The 28,000-nt window shown below is 42.0% G+C and overlaps 1 protein-coding gene across 1 annotated transcript in view; it reads left to right on the top strand.

Annotated features, from left to right (window-relative positions):
- The first annotated feature begins 682 nt into the window (after nt 1–682).
- RABEP1 (rabaptin, RAB GTPase binding effector protein 1) overlaps nt 683–28,000 on the top strand; it is a 49,037-nt gene continuing 21,719 nt past the window's right edge. Inside the window, exons 1-5 of the mRNA XM_058037505.1 lie at nt 683–851; nt 18,956–19,084; nt 20,938–21,141; nt 22,325–22,485; nt 27,857–27,970. Coding sequence (XP_057893488.1) covers nt 818–851; nt 18,956–19,084; nt 20,938–21,141; nt 22,325–22,485; nt 27,857–27,970 — 642 coding nt within the window. The 5' untranslated portion in view covers nt 683–817. The remainder of the gene's footprint in view (nt 852–18,955; nt 19,085–20,937; nt 21,142–22,324; nt 22,486–27,856; nt 27,971–28,000) is intronic.

Raw genomic sequence — 28,000 nt, 5'->3', positions numbered from 1 at the left:
GCCGGGGTGACAAGCTGGGGATCAATCGCAGGTTGGATTCGATGACCTCAAAGGTCTTTTCCAACCTCAGTGATTCTGTGATTAAAGGGCAGGATTTGTTGGTGTTGTTTCCTCAATAATAAACATTAGTTATGCCTCCGGGCTGTAGGCCCGGGGATTTCTCCCTTGCCCAGGGCTGAGGGGCCAGGTCGGGCAGGGACCCGGGAGAAGCCATCACCACCCTCACCCTGTCCCCGGTTCCCTGCTCTTTTCCCCGGCCCCCAGTCCCTGTCTCTGTCCCTTTACTCCATTCCTGGTCCCTGGTCCTGGTATTTGTCCTCTGTTCCCCATTCCGGTGCCTGTTCCTTGTCCCTGTGTCCCGTCTCTGGTTCCCGGTCTTCGTCTCAGTCCCTGTCCCTGGTTCGGGTTCCTTCTCCCTATCTCTACCCCCAGTCCCTGTCTCCGTTCCCAGTACTGGTCTCCATTCTCAGTCCCATTCCCAGTTCTAGTCCCGGTCCCAATCCTCCATCCTGATCCCATCCCCGATCCCGGTCCCGGTCCCATCCCTGTCCCCCGGTCCCCGTCCCTCGGTCCCCGTCCCTCGGTCCCTCCCCGCTCGGCGGCCGCAGCCGGTCCCGTGTCTCACCGTGGGCGCCTGCGCGGGGCTCCTCCTCCTGCTGCTTCTCCTCCTCCTGCCCGTCCTCCCCTCCCGCCGCCGCCGGCCGCTGTCAGGATGAGGCGGAGGAGGCGGCGGCCCGGCCCGGCCGCTCCCGTCTCTCTGCCCGTGGCGTAGCGGTCCCCGCCCGGAGGAGGCCGCGGCGGTGCCGTCCGCCGAGCCATGGCCCAGCCGGGCCCCAGCGCCCAGACCGAAGGTACCGCGGGGGCGGCGGCGCGGCCTGCGCAGCACCGGGCTGGCCTGGGAGGCGCGCCGGCCGCGGGGCGAGGGCGGCGGCCTGGGCGCGATCGGCCGGACAGGGTCCGGGGGCCCGCACGGAGCGGGGACCCGCCGGGAGGGAGCGGGGAGCGGCCCGGGGAGCTCGGCTGGGAAGGCCTCGGGAGGGGGCGGGAGGCAGCGCAAGTGGATTTTTTAGGCTGGAAATGTGGAGCAAGGGCGGCTCCCGGCGCGGGGATAACGCTGGGAGGACGCGCTGCTGCTGGGGAAGGGGAGCCCAGCCGGGATGGGACGAGGCCTCCACACCCTGGCAGGGGAGGAGGGGAAGGGTGGCGGTGTATCCAGGTAGACATTGATCCTCCGGGCGGGACGCCGTCATTGGTTTGGCCACGGCGGGGGTGGGACAGAGTAGAAATTCTGGGGATGTTTGGCTGTGTTCGAAAAGGCACTCGGAAGGTGCAGGTCGGGATGTGCGGTGTGTTTCTTTGCTGGAAAAGACAAAGAAAATAACAGATCTTCTCTCAAGGTGGTATGTACCTGTGCAGAAGGAAGCTGAGCTTTCCCTGAAGGTTCCTGCTGTGGAAAGGCTATTTCTTTCTGGTTTGAGAGGAATTGTGAACGTTTTTTACTTTGGAAGAGGTTGCAGATCTGCGTGCATATAAAAAAGTTGTAGGTAATGCTTAGCTTGGAGGGTGAGGTTGAAGGGACAGTGTTTACTGTATGGAAGGGGGTGAGAAAGCCAGGAATTTATGTAGAGGCTGGTCATTATGTAGGTATAGAACTGGAGAGATGTGCAGAATCCTGCAGGATTGGTGCTCACCCAGCCATTGGACTAGGCCAGGGCTCTCCTCTTCTAGAGAACACTTGAGTTTCCTTGGGGAAGCACTCTGTTACAAAAGGGCAATGATGTATTCTTAATTATGCATGTCTAGGGAATTGCGTGGGCTTTTTTTTTTTTTCCTTTTTGTGGAGTTACACCAGAAAGTGCTTATCCTTAGGGATTTCAGCCTGCCTTTTGAGAATTCTAGTGATGAAGGTGCTTAGATTGTGGGGTTTTCCCTGCATTAAGATCAGTCATTGCTGATCCTTTGAGGGCACTGAGGGGAAGGTGAGTTTCCCTGCTGTCATGCTTATAAGGTCAGTACAGGTAGGAGTTGTTCTCCTGTACTTTGTGGTGAATAACCATTGTTTATTGTTCTTCTAAGGCCTGCAGAACAACTTCCAGCAAATTTTCTTCTTGGCTCTTGCAGACTGGCTCACTGCAGGTGTGCAGGGGAGCTGTTCAGTGTACAAAAGTTTGATGCCTCTTGACCAGAAAGGTAGCTGTAGGTTTGTAGTGTATTAGAAGATCCACATTGGATGTATTTGTGTTGTTGCTATTAAAAAGGTGCAGGTAAATTGAGTGGTTTGATAGGTTGGTGAAGCCTGTCTTACAGGAGGAATGGATTGCTGTGTCTTTCCTGCTCCCTAGCTGTGGGGAGATGAGGATGCTGTAGAGAAGGGGAATGGCTGGAAAGTTGGGTGGGTTCTGAAAGTGTTTGCTGTGTCCTGCACTAAAGAATTGGAGCTCCTAAAATGGCTCCTCTCCCCATCCTCCTCTGGCAGCCATAGGACCAGTTTGGGTTTTTATCCACTTTGTTGTTCTCATCTGTATTGATTTTGTTTGTAAGTAATTTATCAAAAGTGTGCCTTGAAAGTGTTCTATTTTAACATGGAAAAAAATCAAGAAATTAATTATTTCATATCTTTAGTTGTGTGCACTGGATTTATTGCTTAAAGGACTAGCATAACCTCCAATTTAAGATTACATATATGACAAAATAGAACTGGATTAGTATGTTCCCCTGAGGGAAAATAATGGCTTTTTATAATTACTTGTATTGATTATAAATAACTTATGCATTCTTTACTCATGCAAGACACATCAGCTATGATTTGTTTTGTGGAAAGCAAGTATAAAACTACTACTTTTTCTGCTGTGGTAGAAATAACATAATGGAACAACATGAGAGGAATTAATGTAGAAATTGTTTTCTGTTCTAAAGCCTGCACTGCAATGAAAGTGGGCCCAAGAATAGGGGAAGAAATAGTGCAGAGAAATAGGAAAAGAATGGGTGTTGTGTCCTACCCTGGTTTGTACTTTGGATTAGTGGAGACATTAATAACCCTCTAATCCACTGTGTGGGGTAACAGAGTTTCTATATGATAAGAATCACAGGGAGGCTGAGGGCAGCCCTGGGCTGCTGCTGGAGCTTTGTGCTCTGTGCTGGGAGCTCATGGTCTTGCCCTGTGCTGCAGGTAGGTGTGTGCTGCCTGCTGATCCTGGTCTAGGGGCTTCTTTTGGAGAGATTTTAATTTATGTGTGTTGTCTAGATTGCTTTAGCACAGCTGTAATGTCTTATTTTTTCAAAATATTTTTACTTTGAATGTAATATTCAAAATTCAAACCTCCCAGGCTCCCTGGGTTTAGTTTGGATCTGGGTACTTGCCATCTCTGAATGTAAGGTTGCCAGACAAAATGTGTTGGCATAGCTTTTTCCTATCAGAATTCTCAGGATTCAGTTCTCCTTCTCATTTCTGGAAAACACTTCAATGAAGGAACTGCAGTAACATAAAACATTATTTCTTCAATACTAAAGTTAATTAGAATTATAGGCCAATTATTAAACTCTTCTTACTGCTCTAAGCTTAAACCATTAGTGCAGTCAGACTGATAATTAGCATATCCATTGATATGGTTCAGTGATAAACTGTTAATGGCACAGTCTATCAAATATTTTAATAAGAATTTGCTGGCAGAAGGAATTGATCCAGTATTGGAGTAACTCAGGCCAGTGAAAGGTGTCAGTCTGTCAGTGGTGGGAGGCAGTGCCAGCTCTCAGTGGAGAGAGCTGCTCAGCTGTAGATGGAAGACTGGAGGATGTTGCCATATTGATTTTGGTGCCACCAGCAGTCTGTGATCCCCTTTGTGTCCCTGTGTCAATAATCCAGGATCCCAACAAGAGCTGGGACTTGCTGTCACTGTCACACACTCCAGGGACAAACATTGCTTGTGGAGAGGACAGGGATGTCACACAGAAAATTAACTAACAAAACCTCAGGTGCTTTTATTATATTTCCAGTTATTTTCCTTGTAAGTATATGACTTTTCAACAAAATTGAAGGATCTAAAAATGCTATTACTCATCTCCAAGCTAGGTGTGGTTCATAGGGGACTGGCCATGAGTGCTGATGTTCAGCTCTGCCTTGTTGATGCAACTGTCAAATGTCAAACTCTTATCCCTTGGGGAGTAACTTCAAAATTGTTGGTACTTTCCAAGAGGCAAAAATTTTCTTCTCTCACTTTCATTTTGCTCAGTCCTTGCTTTGTTGTTATTCAATAATTACTGATATTATTACTATATTTTTAGTATATTATTACTAATATACTAAAAGTGCATTTTAATTAAAACACATTCATGCTTTTTTTTTTTTAGGCTGTGTGTTTTCCTGTCATTTCAGTGGACAAATCTGGAATTTGGTTTCAAAAACAAAACAGACACTGAATGTACATGTTTCTAAGGGAGTTTTGATGTGCTCAGCTGGTCAGTTTGCTCTGAAATGGGAATATCCACATCCAGGGTGTCTGTTTTCCTGTCAAAGTCGAATTGCAAATCTCCTAATTTTGCAAAATACCCTGACCATGTTCTTTATCATTACCTGTTGATCTGCCAGAAGGCACAATGAATATGCTTTAACCTATGGACTGACTCTCTCCTGCATTTTGGACACTGACAGATGTAAATTCTTTGCCCGTTTTTATTACTTCTTGGCCACTTCACCATTGTCATGGAGAAGATGGACTTAGTAACGTGCATTCTTCCCTTCCTGGCCTGGTGCCTCTGGATGCTTAACTGCTTTCCCATAGCCCTTGGTGGGTGGACTGGATTCCCACTGTGAAACTAGTTTGTATGCACTCCCTTGAAAGTGATTGAAGAAGGAATTTTGTTTTAAAACTTTCAAGAAGCTAAACCAAACAATTTCTGTCAGTGTGGGAGTGGACCAAATCCCATAGGCTTCATTATGGGTGATGGTTGACTGGCAGACTTGCTGGGCTTTCACTCCAGGCATTTTATTAAAAAGTGCTTCTCAGATGTGAAGTTTTCTATCCTAAATTTAGGTATTTTAACTACGCTCTTTTCTTTAAAAATACCAAATATATAGTTTAAAAAAAATGAAAAAGCCTGAATTTGAGATTATGGTTTTACTCTGACTGAAGTCTTTCAAGGTAAGAACTGGTGACATTGATAAGCAGCACTTACTAACAGGGCTGCTCTGAAAGCCACTGTGTGTGTGTATTTCAGAGGAACATCTTCTACATCAAAGGTCTGGTACTTCTCAGTGGTTCAGCCTGTACTTACAGAGTTGATTTTAGTGTCTGATTTAGTAGTGGCTGCATTAATGGCACTACTCTCCACATGTTATTCTATAAATAGGGCGAGCATTGTGTCATTTTAGTCATAGTATAGTCAGTTAGGCATGATGATGAATTATCTCTGGAAAAATTTAAATCATTTGATATTTTGGTGCAAACTGGCATAGGAAGAACAAGTGAGCAGAGTACCCTTGGTTAATATTTCTGTGCTATTCAGAAGGAGGAGGGGATTTTTTACCTGGAAAGGACCTGAGAAAACTTCTGAGTTGTCATGTCACTCTATAGCAGTGCCTGTAGTACCCTGAGAGTGCAGAACTGCAGCATGGCCACTGATATAATGAGGAATTATGTGCATTTATTTTTTTTTCCCCATTCATGTCTCCTTCTGTCAGCCACAACTCGCCTTGGCGTTCAGCTGACTTGTGGTGGTGCTTCCCTCCTTCCTGTTCCTATCCTACACTTCTCTTCCCAGGCCCGGCTCCTTCAGTACAATGAAGAATAAAAGCTCTTGAGTCACCTTTTATGTTTGTTTCCATCTCCTCTGGCAATTCCTGCTCCACACAGCCAGGCAGCAGAAACGTGGCCTTGCTTGCTCTTTGCTCTCAGGTTTTTGCTCCCTCCTTGCTCAAACACCCAGTCAGTATTTGGCAGTGTCCTGGCAGCAGCTGCTCTTCAGCAGCTCCTCTGGTTTCCTCCTTCCCAGACACCACCTCAGCTTCTTTAATATTGCTCTCCTTGCCTTTTGCAACCTCTGGTTTGGGGGCTTCCCCTGGACCTTGCCCTGTTTTGGCTGCTCCAGGCCTTGCTCTGCTCTGTGGGATCACACCCATCCCTCTATTCTTCCTCTTCTGGAGAAACTCACTTGACTCTAAGAACTTCCTCAGTGAAAAATGGCTTTTCCAAGCAATTTGGCTCCCTAGCTGGGCTGAATCTTAGCTTTTTTACTCTTTTTAAAATATATTTTTCTTTATTTAGGAGCTCTCCAAGTTCTGTCACTCGTGCTTTATTCTTGTCATACAGAGCTCCTTATCTGCTTTTCAGCCCTGCCTTATACATGTTCAGGTTCTGAGTGGTTTTTCAGAACAGATTATACAATTTTGAGGCAGTGAACTTCAGTTGCCTAATCACAAGGTTGGCTGACATCTAATTCTTTAATACCTTGGTGTCTGTAAACTGCAGTAAGTGCCTCACAGATTGCAAAAAATTCATTGGTGGAAGTTAACTTATGCCTCTTGGAAATAGAAGCAGAAAATAGAAGTGTTCCATCCTTTGGCTATCAGAGCAGTTCTGAAAGTTGGTATCAGTTGAGAGGAGGACAGGAAACAGCAGAGCTGTGATCTGCTCCTTTGGTTCTGTGTGCAGTTAAGGGCCCTGTCATGTGTGTCTGGCTGGGTTAGGGACTGAAAAATAACCAGAATCCTGGAGTAAAAAAAAAAATAAAAGGCAGTCTGATTTTTAGTTACTTAATAAGCCAGAAGCACTTAGTAAGCCTTACTGTGGTGAGTCACACTGAGAAGAAATTTAAATTTGGGTGGGATTTTATTAATATTTATCTTGTTGTATTTTGTGGTTTTTGAAAGTGTTTTTTGGTAAAGCTGTGGAGCAAAAATGCGATAGCAGAAGTTATACATGGCAAAGTGAATTGCAATCAATAACTGGAAGGCAATGGTAGCATTAACTGTGTATTCCAGAGGGAATAGCCTGGAGGTGAGAGGGAAGGATTACCTGGGGATCAAACCAAACCAGCATTGTCGATTATAATGGTGTTCCCATGCCTTTAAGCCACTGACCTGAATAGACTGTGTGGTTTGTATTGTATCTTCTGCCAATACACGTTTTTAGCTTACAGATAATTGCAACAAGATTTGCAATGCTGTTTAAATGGCAACAAAGGAGAGGAATATGCACAACAAAAGGAGAAACACCTCTTTCACCGTTTTTGTTGGGTGTTTCCTGTATGACTGTTTATCCCCCACACCCTGCCTTGGTAGGGTCACTTTGTATGTGCATGGCTGGTCACCACTAAAATACTGCCCAACAGAAATGATTTATTTTCATCTGTCCTGCATCAGTGCTATGCAAAATGAGGAGGCAGCACCATGGTTGGTTGCTTTAAAAGAATAACAAAGCAGTAACTTGCAAACAGTAAAGCAGATAAAACCACAGGGTATAATACAATCCTTACATCTGGGTGTTCAGTGCCGTTGCCTTAATCTACACAGGAAGAAACAGAGGAGTGCTAGAAGTTATTGCTCAAGCAGTAAGTACTTTACCCATCTACAATAAATTTTCAGGTCCAGTATCCTTTAAGAAAATTGTCTTTCCTAAGGCTTACAGGAGTTCATATTAACCTCCCATTGACTTCAGACACAAGAATTGGAACATTCATCTTACATTAACAGTAACCTGTGCTAAAATCCCTCTGATACATTTTATCTGTGGTGTTACTTGGTTTATTTTGGTGAAATACAAAGCATAAATTTGGCTCTGTTAATTCAGATCATCTGACAGGCTGGCATCTTTATGTCATATACTGCATATTTTAAATTTTCTTTTAAAGATTGGTTTCAAGTAAGGTTTTCTTAATTGCCAGCCTGCAATGTCTGTTTGTATCTTCTCCCATGTGAAATTAATGGGAAAGCAATTAGGCAAACTCTGAGTTCTACGCTTGAGTGACATTTCTAGCTGTGAAGATATTAGAGCTGTCTGTCTGGTCTTCACAGCTTCTGTTGGAGTGTTAGATGAAACTGGAGATAAAGATGTTAAATCTCAAAATGGAGCTTTAAATCCTGATGTTACAGAGTTAAATTTGTTGCAGGCACTGAGGATTACATTTAGCTGAGGATCCATCAGGAGGGGCTGTAATGGCCTGTTACAATGTCTAATCTAACTTTGTATTTGCTTTCAAGTAAGAGTAAATGTGAGCCTAATCTTATTGTGGGATAGGAATGTTTTCTGATGTATTTTTATCTTCAGCTCTAGGTTTTGTACCAGTCTAAGCACTTCTGTACTGGAAACTGCAGTGCAGTGCAACTCTTTCAGCTGCATTTGTTCAAAACCTGAGTGTGTACAAACACTGGTGGGAAACCTGAGCTTTGGAATTTGCTTTCTAATACCAATTAAGTTTGTCAGCTTCCCCTGGAGAGTGAATAGAAATCAGGGTTTGAAAAAGGTCATTTATCACTTACAAATATCAGTCATCAAGTCTTTAAAAAGTAAGTTCTGCTGCATGACTACACCAATCTCAGTAGCCACGAGGGAGAGTGGGGGACAGAAGGAAGGCCAGACTATTTCTTTTGGCAGACAGCAGGCACTTAGGTTAAACTGATTATCAGGTTGTACCCATAGGCTGTGGTTTCATGTTGCAGCTAAGCCAGTCTAGAAGGTTGCTGCTGCTGAAAGAAGTGTTCCTGCTCTTTTCTTCCTGCTCCCACAGTCGTGTTTCCCTCATTTCCTTTGTGCCAGCTCTGCACATTGGACCCATCACTGAGCCCAGTCCAGCTCAGTCACCCAGCTGAGAACTACTCACTGCTGCATTAATTAGTTTAATTTAGTGAAAGACCTGATAAGCCTTAGAGCTGGCATAAAGGAAGGGTGTAGACCACACAGTAATAATATGAGAGTCCAAGGGTATCATTCTGACTTTTTTTTTCACAGTTTACTGTGATCTGTGTGTGCATTGCCACGTGTGTGGCAGGTCTGCTCTGTGCTCAGCTGAGTGCTAGGTGTGGTGTGCTTTGAGACTCACGGCCCTCCCACCCTCCAGCCTTTTCCTGTATCACTTCTGATGCTGTCACTGCTGTCAAAAGCTCCCATAGCATGGTGGGGGTAAAAGGCACATGTGCTGCCAGTGAGGTGGGAGTGCTGAGTTACCCTGTCAGATGACCACCAGTACAGAAATTGATTTGAAATCATTGTAATTGCAGGCTTAGTCAAGCCTTCCCCATTCTGTATTGCTTAGGCCCCTGGAATATTTTAAATTTTTTGAAAATTTCATGCTGGAGGAGGATTTTCTTCCTTTTTAACTATACAGAAATTCATGTAGTTGACAAGTGGTAGCAAAAAATATGAATTTATAGAATCTCAGCAGTATTTTCTGTCAAGAAATGAATTCTAGAGGCTTGGGGGAGTACTAGTCTGTTGTTCTCAGGGAATCTAATAAATTGCTGTAGAAACCTTGCTCCAAATAATAGGATCCGTATCCTCTTCCGTATCAAATAAAGATGTTAATTATCTTTTCTTATTATTGTTTGTTACACTATATTTATCATCGCAATGTCTCCATACATATATCTAGCAACAGTATTTTCTAGGCCATTTATTAAGATTTATATCCTTTAAGTGGCTACTCTGCAGCACCATTTTATCATGCCTAGAACCTGCTGTTCTGTCAACTAAAATTTTAAAATTACTATCCCTTGCAAATAAGTTTTTACCTGTTCTCTTTCCCAGTTTATTCTCTGTATACCAATTTGAGTGGCCAGATCATGTATCAAGGGATAGGGAACCACAGTGGGAAAGAAATCAGGTTTTGTGCTGCTTGTTCACATCCATAACTCTTGAGTTGTGTATGAGTTGCTGCTATCTCTGAAGTTTTTCTGGTACCTGTGGTAGCTCTGCATGTGGAAGTGAGTTCCATGCTCTTGTGATTATTTCAGGTTTTGAAAATGTCCATAAAGATGCCAATTTGCTTTAAATAGCAGTGCCCTCATACCTGTAGCAATGGTAAATTACAGAAGCCATTGCCTATATAAATTTCACAAACATTGGCTTCTTTCTGGTTTCTTCCACATCATCTTCTTGTTTTAGCTATATTTCACTTTTGTTACCTTCATTTTGAGTTTTTAAGTGTGTTAGGTGATCATTAATTTGTTCTTTCTGCTCAGAAATTGGGCAGCAGAGTACCTGGGGTGGTCTGCGGCCTGAATGCTCTCAAACCTGCACCTCAGTCTTGGCCCCATGACAAACAGCAAGACAGCACAAGATCTCAGACTAGTGGTGTCTGGGGGAATTCTGGAATTAATGTAATGGTTTTCTTTTATATATTAACTTACTTCATCAAAGAGAACAATGCAGTAGGGTTGTTTTGTGTTGTTTTGTTGGTTGTTTTTTCCTGAGAGTTGAGTCATACTTTATTCCCATTTTTCTGCCTGAAGAGGACAGCCTTTAATAAATCTGTAGGCGAAGTGATAAACATATAATAAGGTGTCACAGGGATTTTTTCCCTCCCACTGCAAATGAGTCAGCAATTAAATTATCTTGAAAGAAAATCAGTCTGTTGTCTGGGTTTAGCAAATGTTTACATTTTAAGAGAACAGTTATATTAGTGGTGCTCAGAGTGCAAATTGTGTAGGGGGTCTCCTGTAAAATGAAATGCATATCAGAATCTCCCCCTAAATGGCTCTCAATCTGAAATATTTTTATTTCACCAGGTTTAGTAGAACAGACAATATCCTCAATTTAAATTTTCTTTTACTGGGAAGACACACTGAAAACCTCACTGTCAAGTGGAATTGCCACGTGTAATCCAGTTCAGGATATTCTGGTTATATCATACAAATGATGAGACGTGGTAGTGTGGAAAAACTTGGCAGGAATATTCCTATGTAAATACGAAGGCTCATTCATATTTTCAGTCTTGCTTTGGTCCGGAAGATTTATGTGACTTGACATTTTTGGGGACTTGTTTTCAAATGCTGTGGAAGGGAATGGGTGGCTGTGCTGGAGGTCTGGTCCAGGCTGGAGGAGCCTCTGTACCTGCTCAGAACACCCTCTGTTGGTGTTTATTTTGCAGGTAATGAGGAGAGACAGGCTGGTGAAATGAAAGGGGCAGGAACATGTGTGAAGCGTTTGACAGCTGCATTGTCTGAGCTCAGATGTGTGAAATTCTCCCAGAGCTTTGCTGTGCCTGCAGGGTGTGGAGATCTACCTAGGCTGGCCCAGGGTGGCAGTGGTGTCACCCAGCTGTGAACCCTCTTGGAGAAATGTGCCCAATTCTTGGGGACTTCACCTTGCCCAGTCCTGTGCTGCCATCACCCTGCTCTTGTTTGCTCTAGCAGTGACTGGTCTGAGTAAACGCCCACAGCCTGTAGAGTAAATAACCCTCTTCATAAATCCAAGGAGACTGAGCAGTTTTAGTTTGGGTTTTTTGTTTGTTTTGTTCTGTTTTTCCAAATTGATCCTCCTGAAAAGAGCAGATATAAAAAAGAGAAATTGTTAAAGCAAGGGGAACAAGATGCAAGCACTTCTGGAGCAGGGGAAATGCTGGTGATTGTGATGAGATTGGCAACTCTGTTCTTTCCATTTTGTGTCACTGTAGATGAATTCAAAGTTCACCAGACTGTAGATTGCTGTTGACTTTTGAAATACTCTGATATGCATTCAAGCTTAGCAACACTGTTTCTGAGGGGATTCACTGGTGGTAGCAGCAGGATACAGCCAAAATCCTTTCCATAGGATTCCATTAATGGTGTTGTCTCGTTGACGTTTCCAACTCTGTGATTCATCCACTGCTGCCCTATTTAAATTATTCAAAGAATTGATAAAGCACAGAGTGTGGTTGATTTTCTTGGATAAAAAAATACTTACCAATTGTGTTTTCCTGAAATTTCTTGACAAATTGTTCTCCTCACCAAAACATCAGTGGCAGAGATGAAATAGAGTGAAAACTAATGATGGTAAAACTTCTTGTGCATTAAGTTGGGACTACTGTGGAGAAGACTGCACAGAACTGAGAGTTCTGATGGCAGCCTAGTTAAAAGGAGAGAAGCAGCTGCTATGGTGAGCAGGGATGTACAAAAAGCCAGGCTATAATGATGGAGGTAGGGGACTGTCCTTCGGAAGAAATAATGCTTTTGCAAATGAAAACAAACTGTTGGAAAAAGATTCAAGCTCACTTTTGTCAGCATGGACATCCATGTTTAAATGCATTCCCATGATTCTTGATGTGAGTGAGCAGTGTTCCATTGCAGTCCAATGTAAATAATGGTTAACTAAGCATAAATTTAAAACTGGACTTAAGTTAACCCGGGGTCAGAATGACTAAGTGTATAGAAGAGCATTACTTGTCACATGAAGTGGGTTTGCCAAACTGGAAGTCAGTTGTGATTTTCCTTTACTGGGTGAAATGGAGTATTATGAGATGGAGATCTGCACCCCAGGAAGCAGCTGCCTGATTTTGTGTCCAGGAAAGAAGATGAAGGAGGCAGTAACAAAGCAAGGAAGTAGTTAACACATTGTGAGTGGTGTGAAAAGGGAGAAAAAATGGGAAGTGGAAGTGGAAAAAAAATGGGGAAGGAGAAACTGTGTGTTGGCCTTCTTTTCCTTGTAGTTGTGCATGAAGATGTTTGCTGTGTTGTTACACAGTAGGGGAAAATCACTTAGTTGTTACTGCATATGGCTGTTTATCCCTGCAGGTTTAGTTAAGCCATTTAAAAGACCTTTGTTTTCTCTCCCCCTTTTGCTTGTTCTCTTCTTGTGGCTGCCTCATGGAAGTATCCAAGGCCAGGTTGGACAGGGCTTGGAGCAGCCTCATCTAATGGAAAGTGTCCCTGCACAAGCCAGGGGTTTGTATTGAGATGATCTTTAAGGTCCCTTTCAGCCCAAACCATTCTGTGATTCTTGATTGTATTATAAAACAGTCTTCACATATATTCAAACATCTAAATTTCTTCAGATTTTAATACTTTAATTTAGTTATGGCTTTTCATTTTCTTTCTAAAATCCTTAATGTAGGATGTCACACAGTGTTCAGCATAAAAAAGAAAAATAAAGAGTAGGAATAGGCATTACTGAGATTACAGGCTATAGTGGAAAGATGTTTGTCATCAGCTTCAATTAAAAATAACATTAATTTCAAACTTTAATAATATATTGCAAACTTCCACTTGATGTTAATACAGTATTTATTATATGTTTAGATGTTGGTAACATGCAGTGCTTGGCTGAATATTTTTCATCCTGCACTTGCTGATTTACTGTAATAAATATAAAGCTCCTGTAACAGATATGATGCAGCAAGGCTCTGATCTGCATGGTGATACCTCCATTTGTCAACAACACCAAGTTTTTATGGATTTGGCCTTAAATTGGTACTGGATTGTTTGCCTGTGAATGTTTAGTCAATAGAGAACAAATTGTGGATGTCAAATAACCTTCAGCTGCACAATCAGCCAGAAATGGCTGGATGAATGCAGCAGTGTCTGAAAGCTGCACTGCCCGAAATGGGGAACTGCCTGAGCTCCTTCTGCAGAGCAGCTCAGTGCTGGGGGCAGGTTCTGTGCCAGGGCAGGGCTGTGGGGCAGAACCCCCTGCTTTTCCTTTTTCTGGGGCTGAATTACGGGTTCTTTGCCAGGGCAGGGCTGTGGGGCAGAACCCCCTGCTTTTCCTTTTCCTGGAGCTGAATTCTGGGTCCTGTGCCAGGGCAGGGCTGTGGGGCAGAACCCCCTGCTTTTCCTCTTTTTAGGGTTGAGTTCCAGGTGCTGTGCCAGGGCAGGGCTGTGGGGCAGAACCCCCTGCTTTTCCCTTTCTGGAGCCGAGTTCCAGGTGCTGTGCCAGGGCACAGCTGTGGGGCAGAACCCCCTGCTTTTCCTCTACCTGGGGCTGAATTACGGGTTCTGTGCCAGGGCACAGCTGTGGGGCAGGACCTTCCCTGCTTTTCCTCTTTTTAGGGTTGAGTTCCAGGTGCTGTGCCAGGGCAGGGCTGTGGGGCAGAACTCCCTGGTTTTCCCCTTTCTGGGGTTGAGTTCTCCTCACCACACACAGTTTAACACTCTGACAGGGGAGCTGTGACAGTCGGAGGCGTTTGGTGCCACTCTGAAAAAGGAGGTGGCAAGTGAGAAGTCAGGGGTCATTCTCTGCCCTCAAAACAAGGAAAGTGTGTGACCAGTGAGCTTGAGCCATTTGGCCTGGTAAATAAAATGCTTGATTCTTGCAAATGCAAGTTTGAGAAAAGCAAGTAATTCTTTTCTTCCTGGTTATTTTTTTTCCCTCCAGTTTGATCTGCTGCTGTTGGATATCTGGGTGTAAGGGCAAATATTTCTTGAAAAAAAAAGCAACCCCATTTCATAACTCAGGAATTGCTTCTGTTTAACATGCTTATTCAAAAACCATAATCTGTTCCTTTGCTTCTGAGTGCCTCATGCAAACAGCTGGGGTTTATTGGGGGTTATGTGGTTTAAATTGGGGTTTATTGTAAGAGTGGGGGGGTTGGTTGTCCTTTTTTCATCAAATCCTGTTTGAGTAAAATAAAGAAAAGCTTTTAGCAGTCTGTATGAACAGTCTGGTGGCAGGCTTAGATTAAAAGTTTATGAAGTAGCATAATTGTGGCTCCAGAATGATGTCATGATACATGAAAATTGGTGCTTATAGGAAATAGTAGAAAGTTATAGTAGAAACTCATAGAAATAAGTATTTTTCATGCTTCTGTCTCAAGCAATGATAACAGCAAAAGAATGGTAGAAAATGACAGAAACTGTGGTTTTTTTTTTGTATCCAAAAAGTTGATTGTATATGTAGGTTTTTTTCTGCTCTGTTTTCGTATTTCAGCTCTGTTGGACTGAACTCTTGATGTCATGTTTGACTCTTTAAATATCAAGCAGAAAGCTCTATGGCATTAATTTTATAAATAGACCTGGTACTCCAAAATAGTCTTATTGATAATCAGCTTTGTCTGTCTTAGTGCTGGAATGATTGCTACATGTTTGTGTAACTGGAAACTGTCATATATAAAATTCAACTCTTTTTGGAGCTGATCTGTGGAGCAGCATATAAATAACTAGTCAATAAGAAATGTGTGTTTTTCCTGTGTTTTCCTAGAATTGTAATTTTGCTGTGCATTGGGTTAAGAGAAAGCTGTATTTTTTTCACTGGAGTTTCTCTTCCTGTATTGCAGCAGTTTGATGGTTCTCCTGTAAATCAATGTGTCTGCTCTGAAATGGATTTTGCTGCCCTTCTTTTTGAGTTCTTCTCCCTGGTTAAGACACCTGATGACGTTCACTGTGCTTTGCTGTAATGTCGGTGCTCCACAGGAGATGGGGATCCCCGTGTCTGACCTGGAGTGTCTCTGCAAAATCTGTGTTGCTAGCTAGAAATAAAACTACTGATTTAATTGGCATCTATAACTCTGTCATCTGTAGTCTGTGAAAAAACACTAATAATCTGGGGGAAAACACTATTTAAATTAATATCATAACAAGAAATCCTTCTGGCCAACAATTTTAAAGTTTTCTCAGTGCTATTCCCAAAGTCAAGAAATCGATAGGATTTTGGGGGGTTTCTTTAGGCTTTTTGTTTATTTCTTGATGACTTAGGGCCCTAAATAGGGAACTGTGTCTTCTGTGAGGAGATGCAGAGCGTTCTGTGCCTGCTGTGTGTCCCCAGCTCCGGTTGCAGCGGGCAGGGCTCCAGCAGCGCTGCCCATCTCAGCTGTGTTTGCTCTGCCCCATCCCTGGTTAAACATTGATCCCTGCCCTGCCTGCAAATGGATGGCTTGCTTTGGGGCTGCCTTTAAGTTGATAGCAACTTCAGTTTTCTTTTTCAGCTCTGCTATAAGCCTGGGGTGAGTTGGACCTAAATTCAAAGTGAAAATTAAGTGATAAATGACAAATTGGAAATGTATGGATGAGCCCATTTGGTGCCATTGACTCCAGTGCATGTCCAGGTGGACTTTAATCTGTGCCATGGAGCCCGAGGGTGCCTGTGCCTGGCAGACTGGGCTTGGGATAGCACTTGTGTTTTGGGAAGTGTCTGTATGGCTTTTGTACAAATTGTACCTCTGAAGAAGAAAATAATTTCTTTGTACACTTAATCACTTAGCAGAAAGGTGGTAGTTGAGAGGGTGTCTCAGGAAATAAACTTTATTTCACTTTTACTTCTAATGCAGGTGCATTTGAGGGGGTTGATGCTGACCTATAAAGCCTGTTGTCCTCAAGTTTGTGCCTTGGCTCACTGCAGTGGGGATGGGCTGAGGTCTGTCCTGAGCTGTATATGTAACACAGGTGGTAAAACCACTTTAAACTTAGTATAGAATCGAAAGAACAATGTTACTGCACAGTTGCAGTGATGGATGACCTGCAGTTGAGATCTTAAACTGCTTGTTATTTTGAATGCCTGCATCTGGCCCTGACAGCTGCCAAAGCTCACTTGTGGAGGGGGTTGAGTATTTAGTTATTTATTTATTACATTTTAGACATAACTGCCAGGCTGCAGAGAGGGGGGAATATTGTAAAAAATGTAAATATTTAAATTTCATTTCCTTCTTGGTGACTCTGCCCTCCCTCTTTCTGTTTGGGCAGGAAGATTTCAAAAGGATGAGTCTGTTCCCCAGCTGAAAGCACTTGAACATTCTGCTCTTGGGGTGTCCTCTTGCCCTTCCAACCTCAGCAGAAGCAACTCACACCTTCAGAAGAAGTACAGCTTGGTTGCTTTGCACTTTCTGATGGGAGCAGCAGCACAGCTGCTGCTGTCTCTCTGCTGAAGGAAGATGGAAAGGGAATTTAGTAAACAGGGAATGCTCGAGTCATCTTTGAGGGCAGGAGAGTTGAGTCTACAGTTGATTTAACTTTCAGGATTACTAACTGTAGAATGAAACTGTTTATTTGTGTGGTCTTCAAAAGAGTTTGTGCATGGTGAATGATGTCCACATTCCTCCTTGTTCAGTTGGGATGTGTGTGTGAGGCTGCAGGGTGGTACCTGTGGATGCAGAGCTGCCTGCTGGCCCTGGCACACAGCTCCCTGAGGCTCTAGTGCCTGCAGGAGTTTCCCTTGAGGAGCTGAAGCTGAGCTCAAGCCCAGCTCCTTGGGGCCAGCCCAGCTCTTGGTGGGGTGTGGAGCTGGAGGTGCCCCAGTGGCTGCAGGCTCTGCACAGGACTGTGGGGAGTGGAAACACAAGCAAACCCTTTCCCTTTGCAAGACTTCAGCAAGAGATCAAAGGCAACCCTTTAACCTTGGGAAGCGTTTTTCCTACCCAGACCTCGTTCTGTGTGTGCTGTTTCATCCCTGGTTTTGATCCAGACACTCTCTGAACTCACTTAAAGCTTTGCTCTCAGTGTCTTTGCTGCAGATTCCTTTCATTTTCTGGAGAACACTCCTGTGCAGTTGTCTTTGAACTATCCACATAAGGATCTATCACATAAGGAACTAACCCTCCTCTCTGCTGGCCAGAAAAACCTATATGTTTGTATTTAAAGTGATAAAAAACCTCAAAATTAGGATTTTTTTTTAATTAAATTTCATCAGTCCTATATCTGCATTTCTCTTCTATTCAGTACAGAGCTGAAGAGATTAGGTGCTGTATTTTGTAACACCATAAGCTCTTATAACCAGCAATCAGTAAAACATACCTGTGCTCTTAGAAGCTCCTTTTGTTTGTGTCTGCTCTTACTCTACGTCATCTGGTACCAAAAATAATTGACCCCATCTCAGTGGCATTGCCCAGCCAGTGTTTTACCACTGCAAGCTGTAGAGCTGACTCCAGCTGTTTGTGAGCATAAATGTTTGATGCTGAAGTTGTGTAGCCTTTGGAGTGTTTTCACTACTTGAACGTGGTGGGAAGTGTTGGATGGGGTACACAAACACCTCTGATGGATCAATATTTTGTGTATCTAGTCTGTGCTATATAGAGGCTGTAACTGAAATGATTCACTTTGCACAGCAGAGTTGGAACATGCCCACAAAATGCTTTTGCAGAACACACAGAGACTCATAGAGAAGAACATTTTTTTTCCCCAGTGCATTGCAGCAGGGAGATGTGTTTTGTTCTGATTCATCAGTCTTTTCTTTCTATTTCATGTTTGAATTCTGAGGTGTGCAAGTTGAAACTGCCACCTAGAGCAGAACTTGAGGTGCAAAGAAGTTGATATTGCACATGTACATAGGTTGGTGGTTGTAGGGGGTCTTTATAGCATCATAAAATAGTATCATATGGGGTTTTTTTTCAATAATAAGCATGTTATAACCATCTTTGTAGACTTCCTACTCTTCCTTCTTTCATTGTACCACCTGATGAAGGGCTGATGTGGTAAATTATGGAAAACAGAGTGATGTATGTGCCCTCTTGGGGATTTTTACCAGCTGGAAATGAGGAGAGTTTGATCTTAAAATCAATTAATTCTCTGTATGTTATGGTCATCCTGTGGCAAACTTCTCCAGATGTAATTTGGTTCATCTTTTGGTTAACATGCAGAACTGGATTGATGATAGCACTTGATTTTTAGCTCACAGGGTTTCTTCCTGTGCTGTGCCCTCTCATAGCTGTTAGCTGAGCTGCTGTCACTTTGATTTCTTGGACCTCAGCCTGAGCACTTGGTGCTTTATTGCCCAGCCCTCACACACTTCCCAGGGGAAAAAAACCATCACCAGAATTATTTCTATTTCTTCCTTCATTGTATATATCAAATTGTGGCTTTCTTTGGAAGATTTGTTTTCTGCAGAACTCCCTGCCACATTCCCTCTACTTCCCTAGAGATGTTTAATTAGAATTTGGTGTTACAGTCTAAAGAAAGCCTACCTTCCTTTGTTCCTTACAGGACTGGCTAGTTTTCCTCATTATCATGGGGCAGAGCTAATGAATAAAGGCATTTTAAAAAGAGTAAGGCCCAAACCTCAGCCTTGCAGAATGGGATGTCTGGGTAACTGTTAGTGACGTACGTTATCTTCTGCTTTATTTTTAGATGCTCTTCTACAACGGGTAGCAGAATTGGAAAAGGTCAATGCAGAATTTCTGCGCACAAAGCAGCAACTTGAGCAAGAATTTAATCAAAAGAGAGCAAAATTTAAGGAGTTATACCTGGCTAAGGAAGGTAAGTTCTTAGTTCTCTGAATTATTCTAAAATTTATTGAACTTCATCTTCAAATAATCCCTGTATGAAGCATAGTCTTTTAGACAGTTATAATAAGAATGTAAGAGATTCAATAGGTGACTATTGAGCATTCTAGAATGAACTTTGGAATTAAATTTAAAGATTTGCCTCATGGAAAAGAGCAAAAGCAACTTGATGTCCATGCAGAAATACCACTAGTGAGTTTTAATACTGATTTCCTGATTTCAGGGTGTGCTCTCTGAGCAGGAGCTGGTCTGCTAAATGGGAAGACATAGCCTGGATGCTGTGCTGTTTCTATTCTGTGGCATTTTTTTTTATGTAGCATTTATTAGTCTTAAATTTCCATCTGAGGTAGGCTGTAAGCAGGCAAACCTTATAAAAGTTTTAATACCAGCCAAGGGCATCTAGTTCAATAACACAATTTATAGGAAAATTCAAATCATATGAGCTCAAATATCTGATGAAGGATCAGAGAGTAGAGATAGCTGTTCTGAGAGCCAGATTGATTTATCTAATTCTGATGATTTTCCTGTCTTTAACATATGAAAGCAGAGCCAAAACATAATGCATTAGGACTGCAGCTGCTGTATAAGCTTATGAGAGCAGAAATACAACAGGCATAATGAAGATTGGATCATACAGCAAGCCTATTTACTTGTGTTTCTAAGGCTGGATGAAAGGAAGTTTAAGATACAAGACACTACTTATGAGATCAGCAATAATTCTCCCATTTTGGTACAGTCAAAAATACAAAATAAATTGTGATAGGGGAAGAAGAAACACCCCAACTTTCACAGCTACTGAAGTGAAAGGACACCAGAGGAGAATATACAAGCAATTACTTTTCTTTTTTTTACCCCCCCCCAAAGCTTTTCCCCTTCCCTGTCTCTAAGACTCTCTCCTAAACATTCACTGGGGCTGTTGGGACCCATCTTTAATACTGTCATTTGAAAACTAAGAATATTAATACCACAAAGTCTTGGGTTTTTTACTCAAGGATTAATGTCCTTTTAAGTATTTGATTAGCTCTGTGTTCTATATTCTCTATCAGGATGAGAGCACCAGGATTGATTCAGCTTGAGGGAAATACATGGATATAGCTTGGTGTTGGTTGTGTGCTGGCCAGATGTTTCTGCTAAAAGGGATTGCAATTGAAGCAGGCTATGTGGGCATAAAACACATATTTTATGTTAGTGCTTTTGGAATTAATTATACAATATATGTCTTCCAGAGCTGTCTATTTCAGATTAACTGAGAACTCAGGAGAATAATATGAAGTTAGTTTAATTTCTGTTTATATTTTCAACAATTAGAAAAGTTGTGTCTGTTCCATTGAATGTATCCCTTTTCTTTGTAGAAGCTCAGTTCTACCAAAGTCTTTGGTAAGGAGCAAATTAGGCTGTGTATTTTTCTTTTCTCCAAAATGGTCACAGAGCGTTTCTGTTCAAGAAATAGGAAGTGTTCCATCCAAACTGAGAACCAAGTTGGTCCCAGAAATGGGAAGAAAACTGTTTTCCAGTCTGTTCATGCTTTTTGCAGATTCGTTACCAGAATGAGTTAAATAATAAGAACTGATGAAAATCACAGTATATTGATCCTAGTTATATCTAGTGTCTGCTTTGTGTCTGCATCCATAAGATGCTTTAATAAAAGGCAAGGGCAAGCAAAGTCAAGAAAAAGCATTCCCTGAAGAGACCTGCCAACATTTGTTCAGTCATTACAGGTAGATGTTTTAATACCAGTGCTCCCTTCTGCTCTTTGCCATAGCAACAGGGGCTACACTTGAGGTTGAACTCATGAATGCAGCTAAATGTGTGCAATGCTCCTTTCAGAGGACCTGAAAAGGCAGAATGCAGTGCTGCAGGCAGCCCAGGATGACCTGGGCCAGCTGCGCACGCAGCTGATGGAGGCCCACGCTGAGATGGAGAACATCAAGGCCATAGCCACAGTGTCAGAGACCACCAAGCAGGAGGCCATCGATGAGGTCAAGAGGCAGTGGCAAGAAGAAGTGGCTTCCCTCCAGGCCATCATGAAAGGTAACAACCAGGCAAGCTGTGCTGAGATCAGCCACCCTGATTTTACAAGGATTTGTGCCTGCTCTTCCTCAGAGTATGGGTAATTGTTATGGCTTGGGAAAGCTGCAGAAGGGCTGGATGAAGTGTAGTTCTCAGGGTTGTGAAAAGGAGCTTGATGGGTTTTTTATTGTCAGCTTGAGGACAGAATTTAGAATTCATGGCCATGGGAACCTCATGTATATGCAAAGCTTTTTTGTGGGACTATGAATGTGATACTTCATCCTTCCACAAAGATAAGTATGATGCCTGTAATTTGACAAGTCTGCAAACAGCTTTAAGCTTCCAGCATGATTCTCTTTTTTCCTTCTGTGTGAACACAGTTCTGCTCTCACACAGTCAAGTGTCCCTCCAGTACTCACATGGACCTTCCCCCACGGTGTTGACTGCACATGCTGCTCTCAGTCCTGGGCGGTTTTATTTTAATAGTTCTCATCTATTCCTTGTTATATTTGCACATTGCACAGCTGTTGACATTTCTGAGACAAAGGAAATGAACACAAGGATATGAACTGGGAACAGACTATTGCCACAAATGTGTTTTCTTAAAGGTTCACAGACAGGATCACACTATCCTGAGCCTAAAACCTGTCAGCTGTGGGCAGTTTTTCCATCACCTCATTGTGCTTTTCACCCAGAACAGACGAACCTTCATGTATATTGAGTACACAAATGTCTGTTTATTTATGATCTACACAGATACATGAGCCTAGATGAAGGCTCAGCTGTGCCAGCTGTTGTCCCTGTGTAAACAGGCAGCTCCTGAGCTGAGATGGGTGGTGTGAATCCTGGGAAATGGAAACTATGTGAGAAGTTTGAATTTCTTTGCGTTTTGGCTCTAGTAATTTGTTTCAATGATGTACTTGTGTGCTGCTAAACAGGATATTAGTCATGTACATTACCTTGAAATTAGGAATTGCACAGTTTTTGGGGTTGTTTCTCTCTGCTCTGTTGATAGTACTAATTAAAATTTAGTTTCAGTTCTTTTACTTATGTATTTGGGTTTTGGGGCAGGAGTCTGAGGGAAGGAAGACTTGTCCTAGTTTTGATTAATTATAGTAAATAATTGAGTGGTTGGAGATGGACTTTCTAAAGCCCTGTTCTTTAACTTACATTGAAAAGAAGTTTTGAAAATGCTGTTTTCTAGAGACTGTCCGTGACTATGAGCTGCAGTATCACCACAGGATGGAGCAGGAGCGAGCTCAGTGGAACCAGTACCGCGAGAACATGGAGCGGGAAATAGCAGAGCTCAGGAGGAGACTGTCAGAGGGCCAGGAGGAGGAAAACCTGGAAAATGAAATGAAAAAGGTACATTGGAAAGGAGCTCCTCAGTTTCTGTTTGAGGATAGGCCCCTGGGGTCAGGCATGGGTTCATTGCTATGGCTGCTGTAATTCCTCAGCAGTTCACACAGCGTGGTGCTGCCAGCCTTTGTTCATGGAAGTCATCATGACCTAATCCATTTAAAGCCTTAAAAACTTTGTTCCTAATTATGTGTATTCAGTGAGAGAATTGCACCTGAGAAGATGGTAAAGTTTAGCCTTCAGCTTGTAAAAACAGGCAGCCTTGTCAAGGCACTTGTCATGATGTCAAATGAGCTCAAGTAAAACCACCTTTAGATTTTTCTGGGTTGGCTGCAGTTTTATAAAGTTTTCTTTACTCTTCTTTACTTTTGCTTCTTTTTCCAGCTCTTAAAAACTTAAAGTGCCCATTAAAATCTCAGAATATCTAAGCTGTCTTTCCTCTTTCTCTAAAGTAAGCCATGTTTGTGCATCACAGTTCTGCTGCCTCCCTATGAAGTACAGAACCTTGCTGTCACAAAACAACAGGCTCTAGGTGATGAAAAATAATTGCTCTGGAGTATGGACAGATATTGTTGTAGTTATTCAAAGATCTGACACTAAGAAAAGTTCATAGATGAAGTAGATTGAAGTGCCTTCCCTTGAGTTTGAATTTTCTTTTTATTTTTTGTTGAGGTTGAAAATTTAATGTGTTTCAGACAGGAAGGAAATTGAACCTGTCATAATAGATCAGTGCCTTATAAAAAACTTTGTGTATCTTATTATAATAACTTGCATTTTCATGAATTTCTCATCTCAGCAGGCTTACCTTAGTCTTCAAGGTGTTCTAACACAAATTTAAAGTAGTGACTGAAATTCAATAAAGTAGGTTAACACCTGGTAATCTGCCACATCACTGCCTGTCCCTGCTCCTGCTTGCTGTCTGCAGAAGAAATGCAGTATGGAGTACCACAAACATTCCACCTGAGAAACATTTTAGCTATTTTTACTGTGTTGTAGCAAGCAATCAGTGTTAGTGTTGCAAAATGGAATTCTTTTTCTGAGACTTAGGAAGAGGTTCCTGACTATTGCTGGTTGTAGGTTGCATTGTTGCTGTGGGACTGCTCTTCATGGAGCCCTGATTTCAAAGGTAAAAGTCAGGGTAAAGCCTGTTCTAATCCCACTGCAATTGTAAGACATTTACTGTTTTTAAGAAAAGGTTTTAGTCTTAAGGACAAAAAGACTTTAGTTGAAGCTGATTGGAGGTTCAAAACTGCATCAGATGAGTCTTGTAGCAGCAACCCAGAAGATGCAGAGTTCACTGTGTAAAAGCCCTGGCATTGCACTCCCAACTACCTGCCAATAAGCACTTCCAGAGAACAATCTCTTTCAACTGATTCATATTTTTAATCTGAAATTACTGATTGTGTAAGTTGAAATTGCAAGCTGCTGACATGACAGCACAGCTCACCTAAACTCAGTGGCTTTAGCAGAGAAGTTCAGCTTAGCAGATAAACAGCATTTTCAACTATAGTTCTTTAAAAGGGAATTAAATATCCCTAAAAGAAAAGGTAATCAGTTTATTAATCTCTGGTAATAGGAGTTTGGAAAGCTTTCTAGGCCTGTAAAGCAGAGGAACATGTACCTTATGTAATAGGAGGGGGAGGGGGAAATCTGGTTTTCAGAGTGCAGCTTGAAATAATTGCTTAAACTGCTTTGCATGAGGTTTTAATCTTCTTTGTTATTATTAAACCTGTGAGGTTTTTCCTCAAGGAGACTAAGAATTAGATCAAAATTAGGAAGAGGACATTCAATTTTACCTAAAAACAAACAAGCAAATCCCAAGCCCATAAAAAGGTTTGCTTGGGCAGCAAAATAATGAATATTCATGTGTCAGCAGCCAGTGTGAAAAGAGGAACTTTCTTTATCACTTGGGATGTGTTATTTGAAGACTTGTGATCAATTCCTCATGCAAAATGGCATTTGCAGCCAGCAATGCTTATACTCCATCTTTATGTGTTCTTTTGTCAGAAAGAGCTTGTCTGGTGGAACACATGCTCTTGTCTGGAAGCAGCTGTTTTGCTTCTCCATGTAAATACATTTCAGGTTGCAAATTGCTAATTTCTGTAGAAAATTTGTCTGTTCTGTGATTTTGTATCATAAACCAATGATTTCTAAGAAAACCTTGCAACTTTGTCTTCTTAATCTCACTTCCCAACTCAAAGAAGGTGGATACCTTGACCTAATGATTATCATTCTCATCTAGTGATTAATCTTTCAGAAAATTTCGCAGTGATTGATAAAAATCTGTTTTCCTGTTGAGTTGTAGTACCAGATAGGTCTGGGGTTTTTTTTGTTTTCACAGCAGCTAAAAGCAATCTAGCACAGCATCTTGTACTTCCCTACTGGGGAATGCCTGAACTGACTCTGGACATGGGGATGAGTTGTGCCCAAACTTTGGCCACTGGCAAAATTTGACTTGGGTTTTTTGTTGTTGTTTTTTTTTAAAGTCAGACCTCATTTTCTGTTCAGGAAAGGATCTGTTTTGCTCTTGGAGCCGTGATGAATATAAATATTCTTCTTAGCACAGTTGTGTCAAACTCTGAGTAGCAGAAGTCTGCAGAGCAGGTATTTTGTGTACAGAGAGAGCAGCAAAGTACAAAGCTCCTCTTAGGAATTGTGCTTATTAGTCAGGAGAGGGGAAATTGGAAAGGAAGAGTAATCAGATTTCTGTGACAGAGTTGGCCATAAAATATGATATACAGTAAGCTATTTTTGTTGGTAATGGTGAAGAACAGTGGGATAAATTTAGAGGAGTTTTAAATGGTTTAGTCCTGCTTTAAAGAAAAATCTTCAAATTGTATCTGTGTGTTTTCCACTTGTCTCATTTTTAAGGAACAAGCTCAGGTATGATGTTACCTGGGATTTCTCCAGTCAGATGTTTGTTCCTCTGAAAATGACTTGCACTCATTTTTAGCATTATGTCTCCATGGAGTCATTTTCCTGCTGTGGTCTGCAGGTCCCTCAGTGTGTTCTGCAGCCCCTGTGCTGGGGGAAGCAGCTTTGGCTGGGGCAGAAGTGGTTTGGGTGCTTGGTTTTGGTTAAGGAATGAGTAAAGATGAGCTGATCGTGTGTAAGTGTGTAAGACTGTGGCAGTTGACAGCCAAGTTAAGTTTAATAAAAAGTTAAAAGGAAATAAACGTTTTAAGGATCACACCTCTGGAAGAGTCTGAATAACACCTCTTAGCACAGGAAATATGGTGCTGTGGCACCTCTTGCCACATGTGACAGTATCTTTAAGTGGCATTTTTCAAAACAACAGATATTCTCATTTTATTAAAAGGTTGAGTGGAGCTTTAACCTCGATTTTGGAGTCTCAGTAATTCTGCTTTATGTCCAGAGCAGACCCAGGGCCCAGCACTGCTTTTGATAGCAGAGTGAGGCTGTTGGAGTGTTTAGCTCAAGATCACACTGACCTTTAATAGGGATCCTTACAATATGTTGCAACCACAGTGTCAAACTTCAGCTCTGTTTACCATGCTGTAAAAGCTGGAGTAATTTTTCTGTATGTGAAATGTGATACAGTTTTGTCTTTCCAGTTGTTCACAGCCTGGTTTTGCTTTCAGAGAACTTTCTGACTGTTTCTCTGAACTGCTTGGTTCCTACACAGGCACATTTGTTGCTCTGTATTCTGTGGTGAGCCATGTGAAACCAGGCTGGCAGTGAAATATTGCTGCAGTTATCCTGAATAATTAGAAAAGAATGTTCAATTCATTCTATGAAATGAATAGAACTGATATGATAAATGAAATATACAGCAATGCCTGAAGTGGAACTCCTGCTCCCATTTGTTTGAAAAATGTGACTGTTGAGTTGCTGGCTGCAAGCACCAGAGTCTGGGTGTGTATGACAGTCACATGTCCCTGGTATTGAATTCACTGCCAAGTGACATCCCTTGCTTTCCTCACAGCTTTTATTGGTACTTCAGCAGTGACAAATGTAGCAGAAATAAATTAAATGTAAAGACATTTAATTTAGCGTTGTCTTCACAATTTTCTGTAAAGCTTAAAAATTGCAGTGCTTATATAATTGACAGGTATTGCAACAATATTTTATTTTGTCTATTAATTTTAAGTTAGAAAACTTCAGTGATTAAAAATATTTTCTGTTTTTCTTCCTGAAAGTTTTGCTCAGAGTACAGTTGTCAATAAGCTCACCAGAAATTGAAAGTCAAATGAGTAACCTCTAAAACCTGCATTCTGGTCTAGTTTCAAAACCAGACATGAGTGTTATCACTTACTATTATCATTTACTGTCTGTCTTTGCTTGATGAGGTTATGAAAGGTGCCATCTTTGGAAACTCCAGCTTTGGGGCACAGTTCCTTGCCCTCTCTCCCCTGCTGAGTTCTTCCAGTAGAAGACAGAGAACAGCTGAGTTTTCTGAGCCTCTTGCACAAAGCCAGCCCAAATTAGAATGCTGGAATTCTCTGTGCCTTGGAGAGTTTCACTGCAGCAAGTATTTGAGTGTTTTGCTGGCTCCTGGAGAGGCTGTGGGAGCTGCTCCTTTCACTTGGAAAGTCTGCAGTGCATCCCTGAAGGAAAGGCAGAGCATTTAAGAAATGGGGATGTCAGGGCCACACGTTAATGTGCAGTTCTGGTTTTGAGCCCTGAATGCTATTTCTCATCCTAATTCTTGCTATTTTTGCCTGGTCTTCCCTTTTTTTCCCCCTTTCCTTGAAATAATCCTCTAATTCTGCTGCTCTTTGATCTTCTCAGAGCTACTTTTTGAAAGAAATCATGGCATAAATTGTCTATATATAGTTTGAAATATTCAGTACAGTAACACCAAAACCTGATGCTTCATCAGTAGTAATGTAAAGTTGAAAAATGATCTTCTAAAAGAAACTGAGCTACACTAGGCATTACTGTGCAGCTCCATTTGCTTTTAACTTTTTGAGTAAGTAACTGCATGATCTGCATGATCAGTACCTCATCATGCACTTCTTTTGGGTTTTTTCATAGGTGCTATGTGGCAGCAGGTTGTGGGACAGTAAGGCCTTCAATAAAGGAAAAGTGCACATTGTTTTAAATGCTTGATCCATACATTTTCTCCCAGGCATCAAGAGGGATAGATTTGCTAACATTCTCTTTTTAAACAGATACTTGTGGTTTAACCCATACATAGATTTAAAATTTAGTTGCCTTCTATGAATGGAGTAATATCATCCCATTGTCACAGAGATGGCTGCTGAACTAAATAAATAGCAGTAAGATGAGCACTGAAAGTGGAAGTTTAGTCAGCTTTTTTTGTTGATGTAGAGATTTTCTAAGACTGTCTCCAGTAATGGGAACTGTTGTGAAAATTCTGATGATGCATTACAATTTATTGTCTGAACTTCAGGCTCAGGAAGATGCCGAGAAGCTGCGCTCGGTTGTGATGCCCATGGAGAAAGAGATTGCAGCCCTAAAGGAGAAACTGGCAGAAGCTGAAGAAAAAATAAAAGCAGCATCAGAGGTGAGGTGGAGCTCTAACTGGATCCTGATT

The sequence above is a fragment of the Melospiza georgiana genome, chromosome 19, assembly GCF_028018845.1.
Source record: "Melospiza georgiana isolate bMelGeo1 chromosome 19, bMelGeo1.pri, whole genome shotgun sequence".
NCBI classification, from domain to species: Eukaryota; Metazoa; Chordata; class Aves; order Passeriformes; family Passerellidae; genus Melospiza; species Melospiza georgiana.
Note: the sequence above shows the minus strand (reverse complement) of the source record. Positions and strands in the feature narration are given on the sequence as shown.